The sequence below is a fragment of the Colobus angolensis genome, unplaced genomic scaffold (genome assembly GCF_000951035.1).
Source record: "Colobus angolensis palliatus isolate OR3802 unplaced genomic scaffold, Cang.pa_1.0 Scaffold169, whole genome shotgun sequence".
Lineage (NCBI taxonomy): Eukaryota > Metazoa > Chordata > Mammalia > Primates > Cercopithecidae > Colobus > Colobus angolensis.
In genome coordinates, this window is record NW_012114810.1 from 1209210 (window position 1) to 1224082 (window position 14873).

The 14873-nt window shown below is 52.4% G+C and overlaps 1 protein-coding gene across 1 annotated transcript in view; it reads left to right on the forward strand.

The window, feature by feature from the left end:
- The first annotated feature begins 7154 nt into the window (after window positions 1-7154).
- The window catches only part of ANXA9 (annexin A9), an 18980-nt gene continuing 11261 nt past the window's right edge, over window positions 7155-14873 (forward strand). The window contains exons 1-12 of the mRNA XM_011937817.1: window positions 7155-7511; window positions 7620-7725; window positions 8231-8324; window positions 8475-8571; window positions 9092-9186; window positions 9398-9511; window positions 9701-9791; window positions 11767-11846; window positions 12031-12090; window positions 13278-13362; window positions 13503-13598; window positions 13695-13753. Of these exons, the coding sequence (XP_011793207.1) occupies window positions 8250-8324; window positions 8475-8571; window positions 9092-9186; window positions 9398-9511; window positions 9701-9791; window positions 11767-11846; window positions 12031-12090; window positions 13278-13362; window positions 13503-13598; window positions 13695-13753 (852 nt within the window). The 5' untranslated portion in view covers window positions 7155-7511; window positions 7620-7725; window positions 8231-8249. The remainder of the gene's footprint in view (window positions 7512-7619; window positions 7726-8230; window positions 8325-8474; window positions 8572-9091; window positions 9187-9397; window positions 9512-9700; window positions 9792-11766; window positions 11847-12030; window positions 12091-13277; window positions 13363-13502; window positions 13599-13694; window positions 13754-14873) is intronic.

Sequence of the window (14873 nt, forward strand, 5' to 3'; positions counted from 1 at the left end):
CTCCCGGGCCCGCAGCCACGCCCACGCCCGTCACCGTGCGCTAGAGAAGCCCCCGACGTGGGGAGGCGGGTGCGGGCTCTCCGGCAGCTTCGGTCTGTTTTCGGGGTGAGAGGTCTCCCACTGGGACCGACACAGACGCACCGGATGCCGCGGGGTCCCGGGCTCCGAGCGGCGGCGTTCCTGCCCCTCACTCCTACCCAGCCCCACCCACCCCCAACTGCTGTGCTGCCCCCGGTCCCCGCCGGAGTGGGCACATTCCCACTTCCAGCCCCACGGGGCGCGGGCGGAGGAGGGCGCAGCCCGGGGGTCCTGCCCAAGTGCCTCGCGCCGAAGCTGAAAACCTCTCCAGGGCAGACCGAAGCAGCCGAGCCTCGAGACCCAGTCAGAGCCTGCAACCCCTCGGACGACCCTCGCGTACCCCGCCGTAAAAGCCGCGGACTTTCCACCCAGGTGCTACGGGACCTACCCCGGTGGCAAGGAAAAGCAAACCCGAACGTGCGCACACCCGAGGGCCCTGTCTCAAAGAGCCACCCCAACTTTTGTTTTGTAAAATGTATTTGAGTTTTCAAATGACACCACATTTATCCGTATTCGATTTCGTGTTAAAAAGTGTTTTCCGGACGGGCGTGGTGGCTCACGCCTGTGATCTCAGCACTTTGGGAGGCTGAGGCGGGCAGATCATCTGAGGTCAGGCGTTCAAGACCAGCCTGGCCAACATGGTGAAACCCCGTCTCTACTAAAAATACAAAAATTAGCCGGGCACGGTGGCACGCACTTGTAATCCCAGTTACTTGGGAGGCTGAAGCATGAGAATAGCTTGAACCCTGGAGGTGGAGTTTGCAGTGCGCCCAGATCTCGCTGCTGCACTCCAGCCTGGGCAACAGAGCGAGACTCCCTCTCAGGAAAAATAAAAATAAAAAGTGCTCTCCCCTTGGCCTGGCACAGTGGCTCATGCCTGTAATCCCAGCACCTGGGGAGGCCGAGGCAGGCAGATCACTTGAGGTCAGGAGTTCAAGACCAGCCTGATTAATATAGCGAGATCCCCCATCTCCTTTATAAATTTAAAAAGAAAAAAAGTTTTCTCCTTGAGTCGTGTGGTAAAATTACTGTTTCAGAAGTAATTACTGTTGGAAGATACAACATGTTTTTCCTAGAAAGCTGGTCTTAACTCCTAACGTGAACGAATGATGACTAAGATGTATTTGAGGGCTCCTATACAGGGAGAGCTGCAGCTTACTCCATGGAGAGGTACTTTTGTCAAATTTCTAACCTAGATGAAGTGTTGCCGTTTTTACGCTGTCGCAATCAGAGCCTCTGACACTAGCTTGTTTCCCGTTTATCTGGTCAAGTCCTGGTAGGAAGGAGTGCAACCCCCACTAATCCTGTTGGAGGGCCCGTCCCTCGTCTCAGGCCCTTTCTGGAGAGTAAGGAGGCAGAGGCTGTCCGACCCGTTTGTTCTGCCTCTCTTTTCACGGGGATACGCAGCCCAGGCACACCATGGGAAAGATGGGAGTGGTGGCCCCTAACCAACTCTGAGGGCTTCTCCAGGCTTTCCTTTTTTTCTTTTTTTTTTTGGAGACGGAGTCTCGCTCTGTCGCCAGGCTGGAGTGCAGTGGCTCGATCTCGGCTCACTGCAAGCTCCGCCTCCCTGGTTCGGGCCATTCTCCTGCCTCAGCCTCCTGAGTAGCTGGGACTACAGGCGCCCGCCACCTCACTCGGCTAATTTTTTGTATTTTTAGTAGAGACGGGGTTTCACAGTGGTCTCGTTCTCCTGACCTTGTGATCCGCCCGCCTCGGCCTCCCAAAGTGCTGGGATTACTGGCGTGAGCCACCACGCCCGGCCTTCTCCAGGCTTTTCTAAGCCCCAGGCCTGCCTGATTTCCCAGTTTCCAGCAACCCCTCCAGCCACGTTTTCTCCTCCCTCCCTTATTAGCATGTCTTCCATTGTATCTTTCTTTCCTTTCTTTTTTTTTTTTTCCTTTGGAGATGAGGTCTCACTGTGTCACTGCAGCCTCAACCTTCCAGGCTCAAGCTGTCCTCCACCTCAGCCTCCCAAGTAGCAGGGACCACAGGCGGCACCACCACGCCCGGCTAGTTTTTGTATTTTTGGTAGAGACACGAGATTTCACCATGTCACTCACGCTAGTCGTGAACTCCTGAGCTCAAGCCATCCACCCTCCTTGGCCTTTCAAAGTGCTGGGATTACAGGCGTGAGCCACCTTGCATCCCAATTGTCTCTTTCTACCCCATTGGAACTCTCCTCCTTCATTCTTCTAATTCCAAAGTTCCCTCTTCCTTTCTTCAGTGCTCTCCCCAGAATCCTTATCTGCTACCTACACACCTTTTTTCCAGCACAGTTCCAGGGCTCTTTGGGCCGCAGCTCACCTTCTGGTCTCTCTCTAACACTCTCCACACCTCCGTCCTACTCATCTTCCTTCTTTTAGTTCTGAATCCCTCTCTTGTGGTTTTCCTAAGTGCCAAGCTTTCCTGTAGTCCCCACCAGACTTTTTAAATGCTTCCTCAGGAGAACTGAAGACTGGTTAACTTTTTTTTTTTTTTTTTAAGATAGCAGTGGGGAGGGGAAGTTCTGGGGCTGAAGCTGGATAACCAGGGCCTGAGAAATAAAGATAAGAGGGTATATTCCTCCCCCAGGAGACAAAGGAGAAGGTGGATGGAGAAGAGGAAACTGGGCCTCATCCAGCATTGGGATGATGCGACCAGCTCTGTCAACATGCCTGAGGAGCGCACACACCGCTTGCCTTGGCTGGACCGGAGACTGTGATCACCACCCTTTCAACCCATCCCCCAGCACGCAGGCTGGCATGGCCACGCCCACAGTGCCCCAAGTGCCGCCTGCCTTGCAGTGACTCACTTCCTCTGTATGGGCTGCTGAGGTGTCCCAAGGAGAGGACAGGCCATCTCCAGGCCTTCAGCCCATAGTTCAGATATCTGGCCTGGCTTTGTGGATAGGCAAGCATACATGGATCCCAAATGTGGAAGGTGGGTTTTTTCAGGTCAGGTGGAACTGTAAACACTGAAACGTATTTGAGTAAGAAGCAGAGCCTAGCTAGTACCTAATGGAGATTCAGGGGCCAGGAGTTTCAGGGAGGAAACATTTCCTAACAAAAGGTAAAATAGCCAAGAGGAGTTTCTATGTATTCTGAAATCAGGCAATGGAAAGTATTTGCAGAAAAGCAACGTAGGGACTAGGCCCGGTGGCTCATGCCTGTAATCCCAGCACTTTGGGAGGCCGAGGTGGGTGAATCACCTGCAGTCAGGAGTTCAAGACCAGCCTGCCCAACATGGTGAAACCTCATCTCTACTAAAAATACAAAATTTAGCTAGGCATGGTGGCACATGCCTGTCTGTAGTCCCAGCTACTTGGGAGGCTGAGGCAGGAGAATTGCTTGAACCTAGGAGGGGGAGGTTTGTTGCAGTGAGCTGAGATCATGACACTGCCCTCCAGCCTGAGTAGCAGAGCGAGACTCTGTCTCAAAAATAAATAAATAAAAGGCTGGGTGCGGTGGCTCATGCCTATAATCCCAGTGCTTTGGGAGGCCAAGGTGGGTGGATCACCTGAGGTCAGGAGTTTGGGACCAGCCTGGCCAACATAGTGAAACCCCATCTCTATTAAAAATACAAAAATTATCTGGGCATGGTGGTGCATGCCTGTAATCCCAGCTACTTGGGAGGCTGAGGCAGGAGAATTGCTTGAACGAGGGAGTCGGAGGTTGCGATGAGCCGAGATCACACCACTGCACTCCAGCCTGGGCCACAGAGTGAGACTCCGCCTCAAAAAAAAAAAAAAAAAAAAGAAGAGAAAAGAAAAGAAAAAGAAAAGGTGGTAGATTAGATCCTCTCTAAGATTTTCTCCAACTCTGCAATTCTAAAATGTACAACATGGGGATGGAAGGTGATCAGTACATCTGTAAACAACTGCAGTCCGGCCCTGAAGTTGAACAAAACAAAACCTAGGGAGAGGAATGAGATTGCAGCAGGTTTCAGTGCAGCGATTGTGAAGGCATCACACACACACTCCTCACAGGCAAGAACTTCACTTCTGCCATGTGACTGAGCCTCTGTTGGCCTTCAAATTCAGAGTTCAACCTGGCAGGCCGGCCAGGAGTCCCTTGGAAAGGTTTGGCTTGAGGAAACAGGAGGCCTCACGATTCCTTCAGTTCCCTCTAAGTCTGCTGGGCAGGTAGCCAGAAGAAACTCTGAAGTGCACAGAAAGCCAATGGCCAGGGGGACCCCAGCTGCGGAGCTGCAGTACCATGTTTACCCAGCCTAACTGCGGTCACCCAGTCTCCTGCATGTGTCTGAGGTCAGCCTCGGCAGCTCCCCTGAGTAGGTATCTACCTGAGGCTCTTCCCCTGATGCTACTTGCATACCAAGTCCACCCAGAAACCTGGCGTCCTCAGGAGGCTGCCTTCCCAAGTGGGCTAAGACAGCCCCTTGATATGTTGGGCTGGAGCCAGAGACCTCAAGGGGCCGCTAGGGGACTCCAGACGCTCAGTGGCTGCTGGCGCCCTCTTGTGGCCATTTTGGGGATTGGCAAGAAAAGTTTCGGAAGCGAGCCAAGATCGGAATTCTTGGGGAGGTAAGTAATAGTAACAGTAACAGTTACCACATAAGAATACTTATTGTTATATATTAGATAACATTGTGACATGTCTACTTAACGGCGCTGTGCCAAGAACTCTTCTAAGTACTTTGTATGCACTATATTTATTTAATTCTCACAACAACCTATAACATAAACACTGTTATGTGTTTGTTGATGATTAGGAAACTGAGCACAGAATAGTTGTCCAAGGTCACACAGAAGACCAGAATCCCAACTCTAAGAAGTCTGGCTCCAGAAGCTTTGCTTTTAGCCACCATGCTGAGACTGAGTTCCATTTTGGGGTTGTCAGGTGAAATACAGGACACACTGTTAAACTATAATTTCAGATAAACAAAAAATAATAATTACAGGCTGTAGCTCACCCCTGTAATCCCCGCACTTGGGGAGGCCAAGGCGGGCGGATCACGAGGTCAGGAGTTCGAGACCAGCCTGGCCAACATGGTGAAACCCTAGCTCTACTAAAAATACAAAAAATTAGCCAGGCATGATGGCAGGCACCTATAATCCCAGCTACTCGGGAGGTGGAGGCAGGAGAATTGCTTGAACCCGAGAGGCAGATGTTGTAGTGAGCCAAGATCATGCCACTGCACTCCAGCCTGGGCAACAGAGAGAGACTCCGCCTCAAAAAACCAAAATGTTAGTATATTTAATGAAATATTTGGGTCATAATTGTACCAACAAATGATTCCTCATTTATGTGAAATTCTAATTAAGCTGCATGTCCTGTATTTTTATTTATTTAATCTAACACCCCTACTTTACAAGGGCACTTTTCTCTGCCACATGCAATTACACAGATTACTTTTTTTTTTAATTTTTTTTTTTTTGAGACGGAGTCTCGCTCTGTCGCCCATGCTGGGGTGCAGTGGCCAGATCTCAGCTCACTGCAAGCTCCGCCTCCCGGGTTTACGCCATTCTCCTGCCTCAGCCTCCCGAGTAGCTGGGACTACAGGCGCCCGCCACCTTGCCCAGCTAGTTTTTTTTTTCTTTTTTTTTTTTGTATTTTTTAGTAGAGACGGGGTTTCACCATGTTGCCAGGATGGTCTCGATCTCCTGACCTCATGATCCGCCCGTCTCGGCCTCCCAAAGGGCTGGGATTACAGGCTTGAGCCACCGCGCCCGGCCTTTCTTTTTTTAGATGGATTCTCGCTCTGTCGCCCAGGCTGGAGTGCAGTGGTGCCATCTCAGCTCACTGCAAACTCTGCCTCACAGGTTCAAGCAATTCTCCTGCCTCAGCCTCCCGAGTAGCTGGGATTACAGGTTCGTGCCACCATGCCTGGCTAATTTTTTGTATTTTTAGTAGAGAGGGGGTTTCACTGTGTTAGCCAGGCTGGTCTCAATCTCCTGACCTCGTGATCCACCTGCCTCGGCCTCCCAAAGTGCTGGGATTACAGGCGTGAGCCATCTTTGCCCAGCCACATTATCTTATTTATTTATTTATTTACTTTTATTAGTTCAATAGTTTTTGGGGACGAGGTGGTGTTTGGTTACATGTTTAAGTTCTTTAGTGGACACATTACTTCATTTAATCATCCCAGGAAACCTGTCCTCGGAGGCCCCAGCATGTCCCACAGCCTCCGTCTCTCGCAATCCTCCCATTTAGAGAGCTGAAAGGACTAGCGAAGCTCACAGAACATAGGTCGCAGAGCCGGGTATTGAACCCTCATTCTCCAGTTCTGACACAGGTGCATGTTTTCCACTTTAACGGGAGAGAAAAGTGAGGAGCAGTGATTACCACCACAGAAATATCCCTTCATGCCATGTCCTCCGGCCTGATCTCGTTGGGGTGGTGGAGCCACTGCAGGTCCCTCCTCCGGGGATGTAGGAATCCCAGCGAAGGCCTTCCTGGGTTGACAGAGAGGCAGAGGAGTGGAGGCAGGGCTCTAGCTTCTGTGCCCTGCCCCTACCCAAGCTCTCCGGGGAGGCAGGAAAGAGGCTGTATTTAGACCCGAGGGAGCCAGCTGTGAGGCTGGAGCAGCTGCTGCATGGTGGGGCGGGGCAGGGGCTCCGCAGGGCTGCTCACCTGCTGCTCTGTGCAGAGACAGCCTCAAGCCCAGCTGCCGGGTTGCATCACCTGCAGCTAAAACAGCCACGGGGCCCAGGCTGCCAAAAGGCAACAGAAGGAGTCTAAGAAACCAGGCGAGGGAGCCTCCCTGATCTCTCTGTTGCCTTTTGGGAGCGTAGAGCTTCCCTCTGAAGGTAACACCCTTTGCATTTTTCTCTCTTGACTATTCATCAGCTTCCACCCCCAAATACTTGTGCCCTTCCTTCTCCACAGATATAAACAGTCCCTGGGCACTCTCCACCTAGGCCAGCTGACTCTAATAAAGCAGCAGTCAAGGGAGTTTCTGGGCTGGGACCCCTTCTGGGGTGCAGGCTGGGGTGCACTGCTGGTATGTGCCCCAACAGGTTTTTCCCTATCAGCCTTGAAATCAGCCTGCAGCCTGTCTGACCTGCCCCCCAGGGAGCTGGAGGCAGAGGCAGAGCCAGGTCAGAAGCTGGACTTTGAGACTAGGCCTCTGTGGTCCCACCTGGACCCACAGGGGAGGCAGTGCATAAAGCCTCCCGTGTTTGAGGCTGGGCCGCTGAGAGGCTGAGCGGAGTTCACTCACATGGGTTGAGGCCCAGTTCCTGGGAGAAGAGATGCTGGGCAGGAAGGTGTCTGCATGTGGGACTCTGTATAGCCCGGTCCTCTCCCACGTCTGGGAGGGGCCAGAGTCAGACAACTGCTGGGTTGGTCTCTAAGAGAGGTCATCTGACTGGCTGTTCAGCCTAGGCTGCATCCCCGCCCCCTTTCCTCTACCAGGCCACACCAGAGCCGGTGCTCACACAGGCGAGCTACCAGGCCACAAGGACGACACCCACCTCGCCTCTGCACCTCTGAGTAAGTACTGGGCCTGCGGCCCCATGCCAGGAGAACTTGTTGATTGCTTGGGGGAGTGAGAAATGAGTTTTCCTTTTCCAACAAGAGAGTGCCTCCTTTCCTGTCCAGGCATCCATGTACTTGCCAGAACCCTTGCTCACATCAGCTAAGAGACTGCACCTGCTGACCTAGAGCTTCCCACCTGTGGCTCCTAGGGTGCGAGGCAGCTGAGCAGGTAGGCAGCTGTATAGACGGGAATTGAGGGTTGCTTGTCAGTTGGGGCTGCAGGTGGGGGAGATGCTGTTTGGAGTTGTCTCCCACTCTGCGTGCTTAATCCTGCTACCCCACCTCAGCTCCCCTGCACTGCCCCAGGAGACCCCAGCCAGGCCCTGGAAGGAGGGCCATAGACCTCAGAAGGGGGGCATCTACCCCGGACCAAGGCCTGAGGAGCCTCGGTGCTGACCCTGGCATCAGGGAGGGTTGGCGCCTGGTCTAGGAGCATCCCGCATCAATCCCCACTTCCTAAAGGAGTGGGGAGAGATGGGGAAGGTGGGGGCTCCCCTCTTACCTCACCGTCTCAGCTCCAGTTCTGGCTCCAACCCTAAGCAGGTTGATCTTTTTTTCTGCAGCAAGGATAGGAACAGGCGACTGGAACCCAGGCTCCAGGGTCTTGGGGGGTCATAAGGAGTCTCTGGAAGGCCAGGAAATTCAGCTCTGTGGGTTCCTGTTTCCTTCCCCAGGGCAGCCAGCAGTAGCACCATGTCTGCGAGTGCTGGGAAGATGGGACCGTCCCTCACCCAGGAGATCCTCAGCCACCTGGGCCTGGCCAGCAAGGTAGGGGCTGTTAGGATTTCAGAGATCACTTTTCAGCTCGGGCTGTCAGAGGATGGGAGGCAGGAAAGTGGAGGACAGGCCCTGAGATTATGCTGAGGTGGGGTAGGCAGCCTGGCCGTGGCCCTTGCCGACCACCCCGTGCTCCCACAGACTGCAGCGTGGGGGACCCTGGGCACCCTCAGGACCTTCCTGAACTTCAGCGTGGACAAGGATGCGCAGAGGCTACTGAGGGCCATTACTGGCCAAGGTGAGCCCCTTTCCCCCCACACTTGAGGCTGCCTTTTAGAGCCAATCTGTAGACCAAGGAGGAGCCGGGAAGAAGGAACTAGTGATGCTGGAGAAACGTTTGTGGAACGCCTTCATTCTTGTATGTCAGGCACCACAGTAGGTGTGTCAAACCCGTTCTCACAACACCCCTGTGAGGCAAGGCTTATTATTTCCATTTTGCAGATGAGGAAACTGGGGCTCAGGGAGATTAAGAGACTTGCCCAAAGTCACTCAGCTCATAATGACAGAGGTGGTATTCTCATCTAGGTCAGCTGATCCCTGCAAATTATATTTTTTTTACCACCACACCAGGCCACCTTTGCCTTGGTCTGGGTCAGATTTGCATGCTGTTTTGACAATTTATTTGCAACTTCTTTTGAGATAAAATGGAAGTGGGGGTGATATAGCCCCTGCTCCTTTCCTTCCTAGCCCTCTCCTGGAGTAGGGGCATCCCACTATGTAAAGACCCTGCTCACAGCACAGCCCTCATCTCGGTTCAGGCGTGGACCGCAGTGCCATTGTGGATGTGCTGACCAACCGGAGCAGAGAGCAAAGGCAGCTCATCTCACGCGCCTTCCAGGAGCGCACCCAACAGGTAAGGCTATGCTGACCTCCCACAGCAGTGAACTGGGGTGAGAAACCCCCTGGAGGACTGGAGAGACAGCAACAGCCACTGAGGCCAGCCTCTGCTTCCTGGCTAAACAGGGCCTGAGATGAAAACCAGCCAAATCTTCCCAAACCTCCCCATGCTTCTGGAGCCCTTCCCCTCACCCCCGTGCCTCTGCTGTGGGGACCATTTATTGTAGGACCTGCTGAAGTCGCTACAGGCAGCACTTTCCGGCAACCTGGAGAGGATCGTGATGGCTCTACTGCAGCCCACAGCCCAGTTTGACGCCCAGGAATTGAGGACAGCTCTGAAGGTAGCAGGAGGGGAGACTTGCTGGGGTATCTGGGGAAGGGAGAAGGCTGTCAGCCTTGCTTTTGCAAGATGAGAGTCCCTCTCTCGTCGTCCCATATTGTTCCTTAGAAGGAGAAGCAGCCAATGTCTGCCACTGTCTGCCATCCTAATGACATGGCCAGTCTGAGAGTAGACTCCCAATTTCTTGTAGGCCTCAGATTCTGCTGTGGATGTGGCCATTGAAATTCTTGCCACTCGAACCCCACCGCAGCTGCAGGAGTGCCTGGCAGTCTATAAACACGGTAAGAATATGGAGGGAGGCCGGGCACGGTGGCTCAAGCCTGTAATCCCAGCACTTTGGGAGGCCGAGATGGGCGGATCACGAGGTCAGAAGATTGAGACCAGCCTGGCTAACACGGTGAAAGCCCGCCTCTACTAAAAAATACAAAAAACTAGCTGGGCGAGGTGGCGGGCGCCTGTAGTCTCAGCTACACGGGGGGGCTGAGGCAGAAGAATGGCGTAAACCTGGGAGGCGGAGCTTGCAGTGAGCTGAGATCCGGCCACTGCACTCCAGCCCAGGCGACGGAGCAAGACTCCGTCTCAAAAAAAAAAAAAAAAAGAATATGGAGGGAGGGGTCCCAGGTGCCGGAGAAGGGGCTGTAGGACAGTCCGCTCCTCTCCTGTACTCCCCATAGGTGAGCTATCTGGCAACCTGGCTGCCTAAGTTCTATTTCCTTGGGGTCTTTCCTCTTTCCCCCACTAGTGCCTCAATCTCCCCAGGGGAGAGAGCCAGATGTGATCATTAAAAAAAGAGAAGCAGGCCAGGTGTGGTGATTCATGCCTATCATCCCAACACTTTAGGCGGCTGAGGTGGGTTTGTTGCTTGAGCCCAGGAGTTCAAGACCAGTCACAGGCAACATAGGAAAACCCCATCTGTGCTAAAAATTCAAAAAAACTAGCTGGTCACAGTGGTGCATGCCTGTCATTCCAGCTACTCAGGAGGTTGAGGTGGGAGGATCACCCGAGCTTGGAAAGTTGAGGCTGCAGTGAGCTGAGATCATGCTACTGGCACTGCACGCCAGCCTGGGTGACATGAGTGACAGCATGTCTCTCTCTCTCTCTCTTTCTCTCTCTCTCTCCTCTCTCTCTCTCTCACACACACACACAAATAGAGAGAAGCAATGATTAACCATCTTAATCTGGAGCTCCAAGGCAGATTCCAAAGTGACAGTCCCAAAGGTACTCATGTCACCTTCCCAGCCCCTTGCTGGTCCCTGCCATCACACCACATTCCAAGCTGAACCCAGCCGTGCTGCAGCCTGAGGGAAAGGTGGGAACCTGCCCTCTGAGTCATGGGTGTCACCTTTCATGCCCCTGATGGCTGGCCTTGCGTGGCTACAAATGTCTCACCCACTAATTTGTGGCTTTTTCCCATCCTCATCTTACCACCCCTTCCCCCACCCCCACCGCTTTTTCTTGCTTTCCCCAATTTTCCTTTGATGTCTTATCTTGGCCTTTGTTCTTCTTTTGAGACAAAGTCTTGCCCTATAGCCTAGGCTGTACAGTGATGTGATCATGGCTCACTGCAGCTTTGACCTTCCTGGGCTCAATCAATCCTTCCACTTCAGCCTCCTAAGTAGCTGGGACTACAGGTGTGCCACCACCATGCCCAGCTAATTTTTGTATTTTTTGTAGAGATGGGGTTTCGCTGTGTTGTTGAGGCTGGTCTCGAACTTCTGGGCTCAAGCCATCTCCTGCCTCAGCCTCTGAAAGTGCTGGGATTACAGGCATGAGCCACTGCTCTGGCTGTGGCCTATGTTCTTAATCCCTCTCCTACTTTCCTTCCTTCTTGCATCTGTTTCTCTCGTCTCCTTCCCTTTCTCCCTTTCCTGTTCTTTTCCTTCCTCATATCCCACCTCTCATGTCATTTATCCTTACCTCCAACAAGGGTGCCAGGTCCTAGCCATCTTGTATTATAATACAGTTTTCCCTAGCTCTTCTTCACTGCCTGGCCCCAACTCTGATAATGATTGCCTCCTACCCAGCAGGTTGGTGCTTGGTGATGAAGCCACCGCACACCTCACAACTTAGAGATGTTTTAGAGTGGCCATGATGGTACTTGTGCCTTACATCCTGGGAGCTAGCAGCCATCAAGCTATTCCAAGCAGGGGCTAGCAGGGCTAGCAGGGCATAGCGGGTCAGGCATTTGGCAGGTCCTGGGGATATCTACACTAGGGAAACTCAGGAAGATTCAGAGGGCTCCTCACCCCACCCCAGATTTCCAGGTGGAGGCTGTGGATGACATCACGTCTGAGACCAATGGCATCTTGCAGGACCTGCTCCTGGCCCTGGTCAAGGTGAGGAGGACTGACCTGCAAGGAAGGAAGTCACATTCACCAGGCAAGGTGACACGCTTGAGCAGGGAGCATTGCTGTCCTGTAATGGACAAGAGAGGACTTTAGAGGAGACCAGGCTTTGCTTGTTGGTCTGGAGATAAAGGTGCCCTTCGAAGAGCCCTCTAAGAACAGTTTCTCCTCCTAGGGGGGCCGTGACAGCTACTCTGGAATCATTGACTATAATCTGGCAGAACAAGATGTCCGGGTGAGCAGGGGGTTTAGGAGTGTACACAGCCGCCTTGCACGTAAGATGCCTTCCTCCACCGTATCTTAGAGCCGATGACTTATGTGTCCATTTGTCCTGCAAACCCATCCTTGCCTTGGAGAGGGAGTTCTCAGTTACGTGGTAGGGGCAGGAGGTGTCAGGTAGCGTCATAGCTGAAGCCTTTTCACTCATCTAGCCTCTGACTCCTGAGCTCATCAACCGACAGATTCTCCTCTCATGAGCATTTCGGGGCAGAAAGCCTCCTCTGACCTTTTGGGGATTATTTAATCCTTGGGTACCAGGATTTTTCCAAATCAGTGAACAGAGCTGTGAGGCTATAAGGGCAGAACCCTCTCTTAGCTCTATTTCTTTCTTAAAAAACATAAAATTAAAAAAAACATAAATAAAAACAACTAGTAGGCCAGGCATGGTGGCTTATACCTGTAATCCCAGCACTTTGGGAGGCTGAACAGGAAGATCATTTGAGCCCAGGAGTCCAAGACCAGCCTAGGCAACATAGTGAGACTCCGTCTCCACAAGATATTTTTAAAAATTAGCTGCACCTGTAGTTCCAGCTAGCTAGGAGGCTGAGGTGGGAGAATCGCTTGAGCCTGGGAAGTTGAGGCTGAGGTGAGCCCTGGTCATGCCACTGCACTCCAGCTTGGGTGACAGAGAGAGACCCCATCTCTCTCTCTCTCTCTCTCTCTCTCGCACACACATACACCCCCCCACCCCCACCCCCAGTTTACGGGTTAAAATAACCTTTTCTGGCTGGTTGTGGTGGCTCACGCCTATAATCCCAACAATTTGGGAGGCCGAGACAGGAGGATCACTTGAAGTCAGGAGTTCGAAACCAGCCTAGCCAACATGGCAATACCCCGTCTCTACTAAAAATACAAAAATTAGCCAGGCATGATGGTGGGCACCTATAATTCCAGCTACTCGGGAGGCTGAGGCTGGAGAATCGCTTGAACCTGGGAGGCAGAGGTTGCGGTGAGCTGGGATCATACCATTGCACTCTAGCCTGGGTGACAGAATGAGACTCCATCTCAAAAAAAAGTCCTTTTCCACCCTCAATCCCATCTCCATCATGATGATGATAGATTCTGGAACATAATACCCATGGCTCCCTAGGCCCCCACCAATTATCCCGATTCACTCCTCCCTGACTCATTCTTCCCTCTCAGGCACTACAGCAGGCAGAAGGACCTAGCACAGAGGAGACATGGGTCCCACTCTTCACCCAGCGAAATCCTGAACACCTCATCCGAGGTACACACAAGCCTTCTTGTCCCCCTAGCTTGCTCTAATGATGAGTTTGGGCTGAGGAAGGTGTGGGGAGGGCCCATCCTTTGCAGTGATAATTAATCCCCCATCCATCTTTCTAACTGCCTCCCACACACACACACAAGTGTTTGAACAGTACCAGCGGAGCACTGGGCAAGAGCTGGAGGAGGCTGTCCAGAACCGTTTCCATGGAGATGCCCAGGCGGCTCTGCTCGGCCTAGGTAGGGGCCTGCTCAGGATTTGTGAAATAAGTCTCTCTTGGGATGGGAGATTGTGGCCCTAGTTGTGAACCTCCATCATTCCATCTTTGTTTCCAGCTTCAGTGATCAAGAACACACCGCTGTACTTTGCTGACAAACTTCACCATGCCCTCCAGGTGAGAGGGGCACTCCTTTCCCTCCCCAGAACAGAAACCGGGGAGGAGAGAGGAAGTCTCAGCTTGCGGCTAATGTAACCATCCTATATACACCATCTAAACCTCAAGCCGCGCTCCTTCCCAGGGCTTACGCACCAGGGCTTACACAGGGGTGGAGGAATGAGCTGCGGTGAGAACTAACTTAATTGGGGCCCTGAAACTAACATTTTGGCCTTGTTAATGTCTAGGTGGCCAAATAGAGATATGAATCTGCTCTGTAAGACAGTGCCTTGTCCAGGCATAGTTGTCGCCAGAGTGATGGTGATAACACTAGCAAGAAAAATGACAAGGGCTGGCATTTTGCAGGTGCTGATTGTGTGCCACGGCCTATCCTGAGCAGGGCACACACATTTCAATTAATCCTCACAACCATATCCATCCATATCTTATAGATGAAAAAACTGAAGCCCAGAGAAGTTAAGTACCTTGCTTAAGGTCATATAGCTAGTAAGTCATACAGTCTCCCTACACAACACTTCACGATGTAAGACATCTCCGGCCTCTGTGTCCTGAGTAGCTGGGATTACAGGCATGCGCCACCACATCTGGCTAATTCTGAATTGTTTTTAAAAAGGAAAAACTCAGCCTCCCAATTATCTGGGATTACAGGTGCCCACCACCATGCCCGGCTAATTTTTGTATTTTCAGTAGAGACAGGGTTTCACCATGTTGGCCAGGCTGGTCTCGAACTCATGACCTCAGGTCATCAACCCGTCTCAGCCTCCCAAAGTGCTAGGATTACAGGCGTGAGCCACTGCGCCCAGCCCATGTTATCCATACTTAAACTGCTGACCGTGGCTTGAGTGGTTCCACCAATAGAATCCAGTCATTCTGTTGATTGAATTAGGTCTCTTATTAGTAGAACTGTCCCCCAAAATCTATAAATAAAAAGTTCAGGAAGGGTGCAGTGGCTTACGCCTATAATCCCAGCACTTTGGGAGGCCAAGGTGGACGGATCACTTGAGGTCAGCAGTTTGAGACCAGCCTGGCCAACATGGTGAAACCCTGTCTCTACTAAAAATACAAAAATTCTGGCCGGGCGCGGTGGCTCAAGCCTGTAATCCCAGCACTTTGGGAGGCC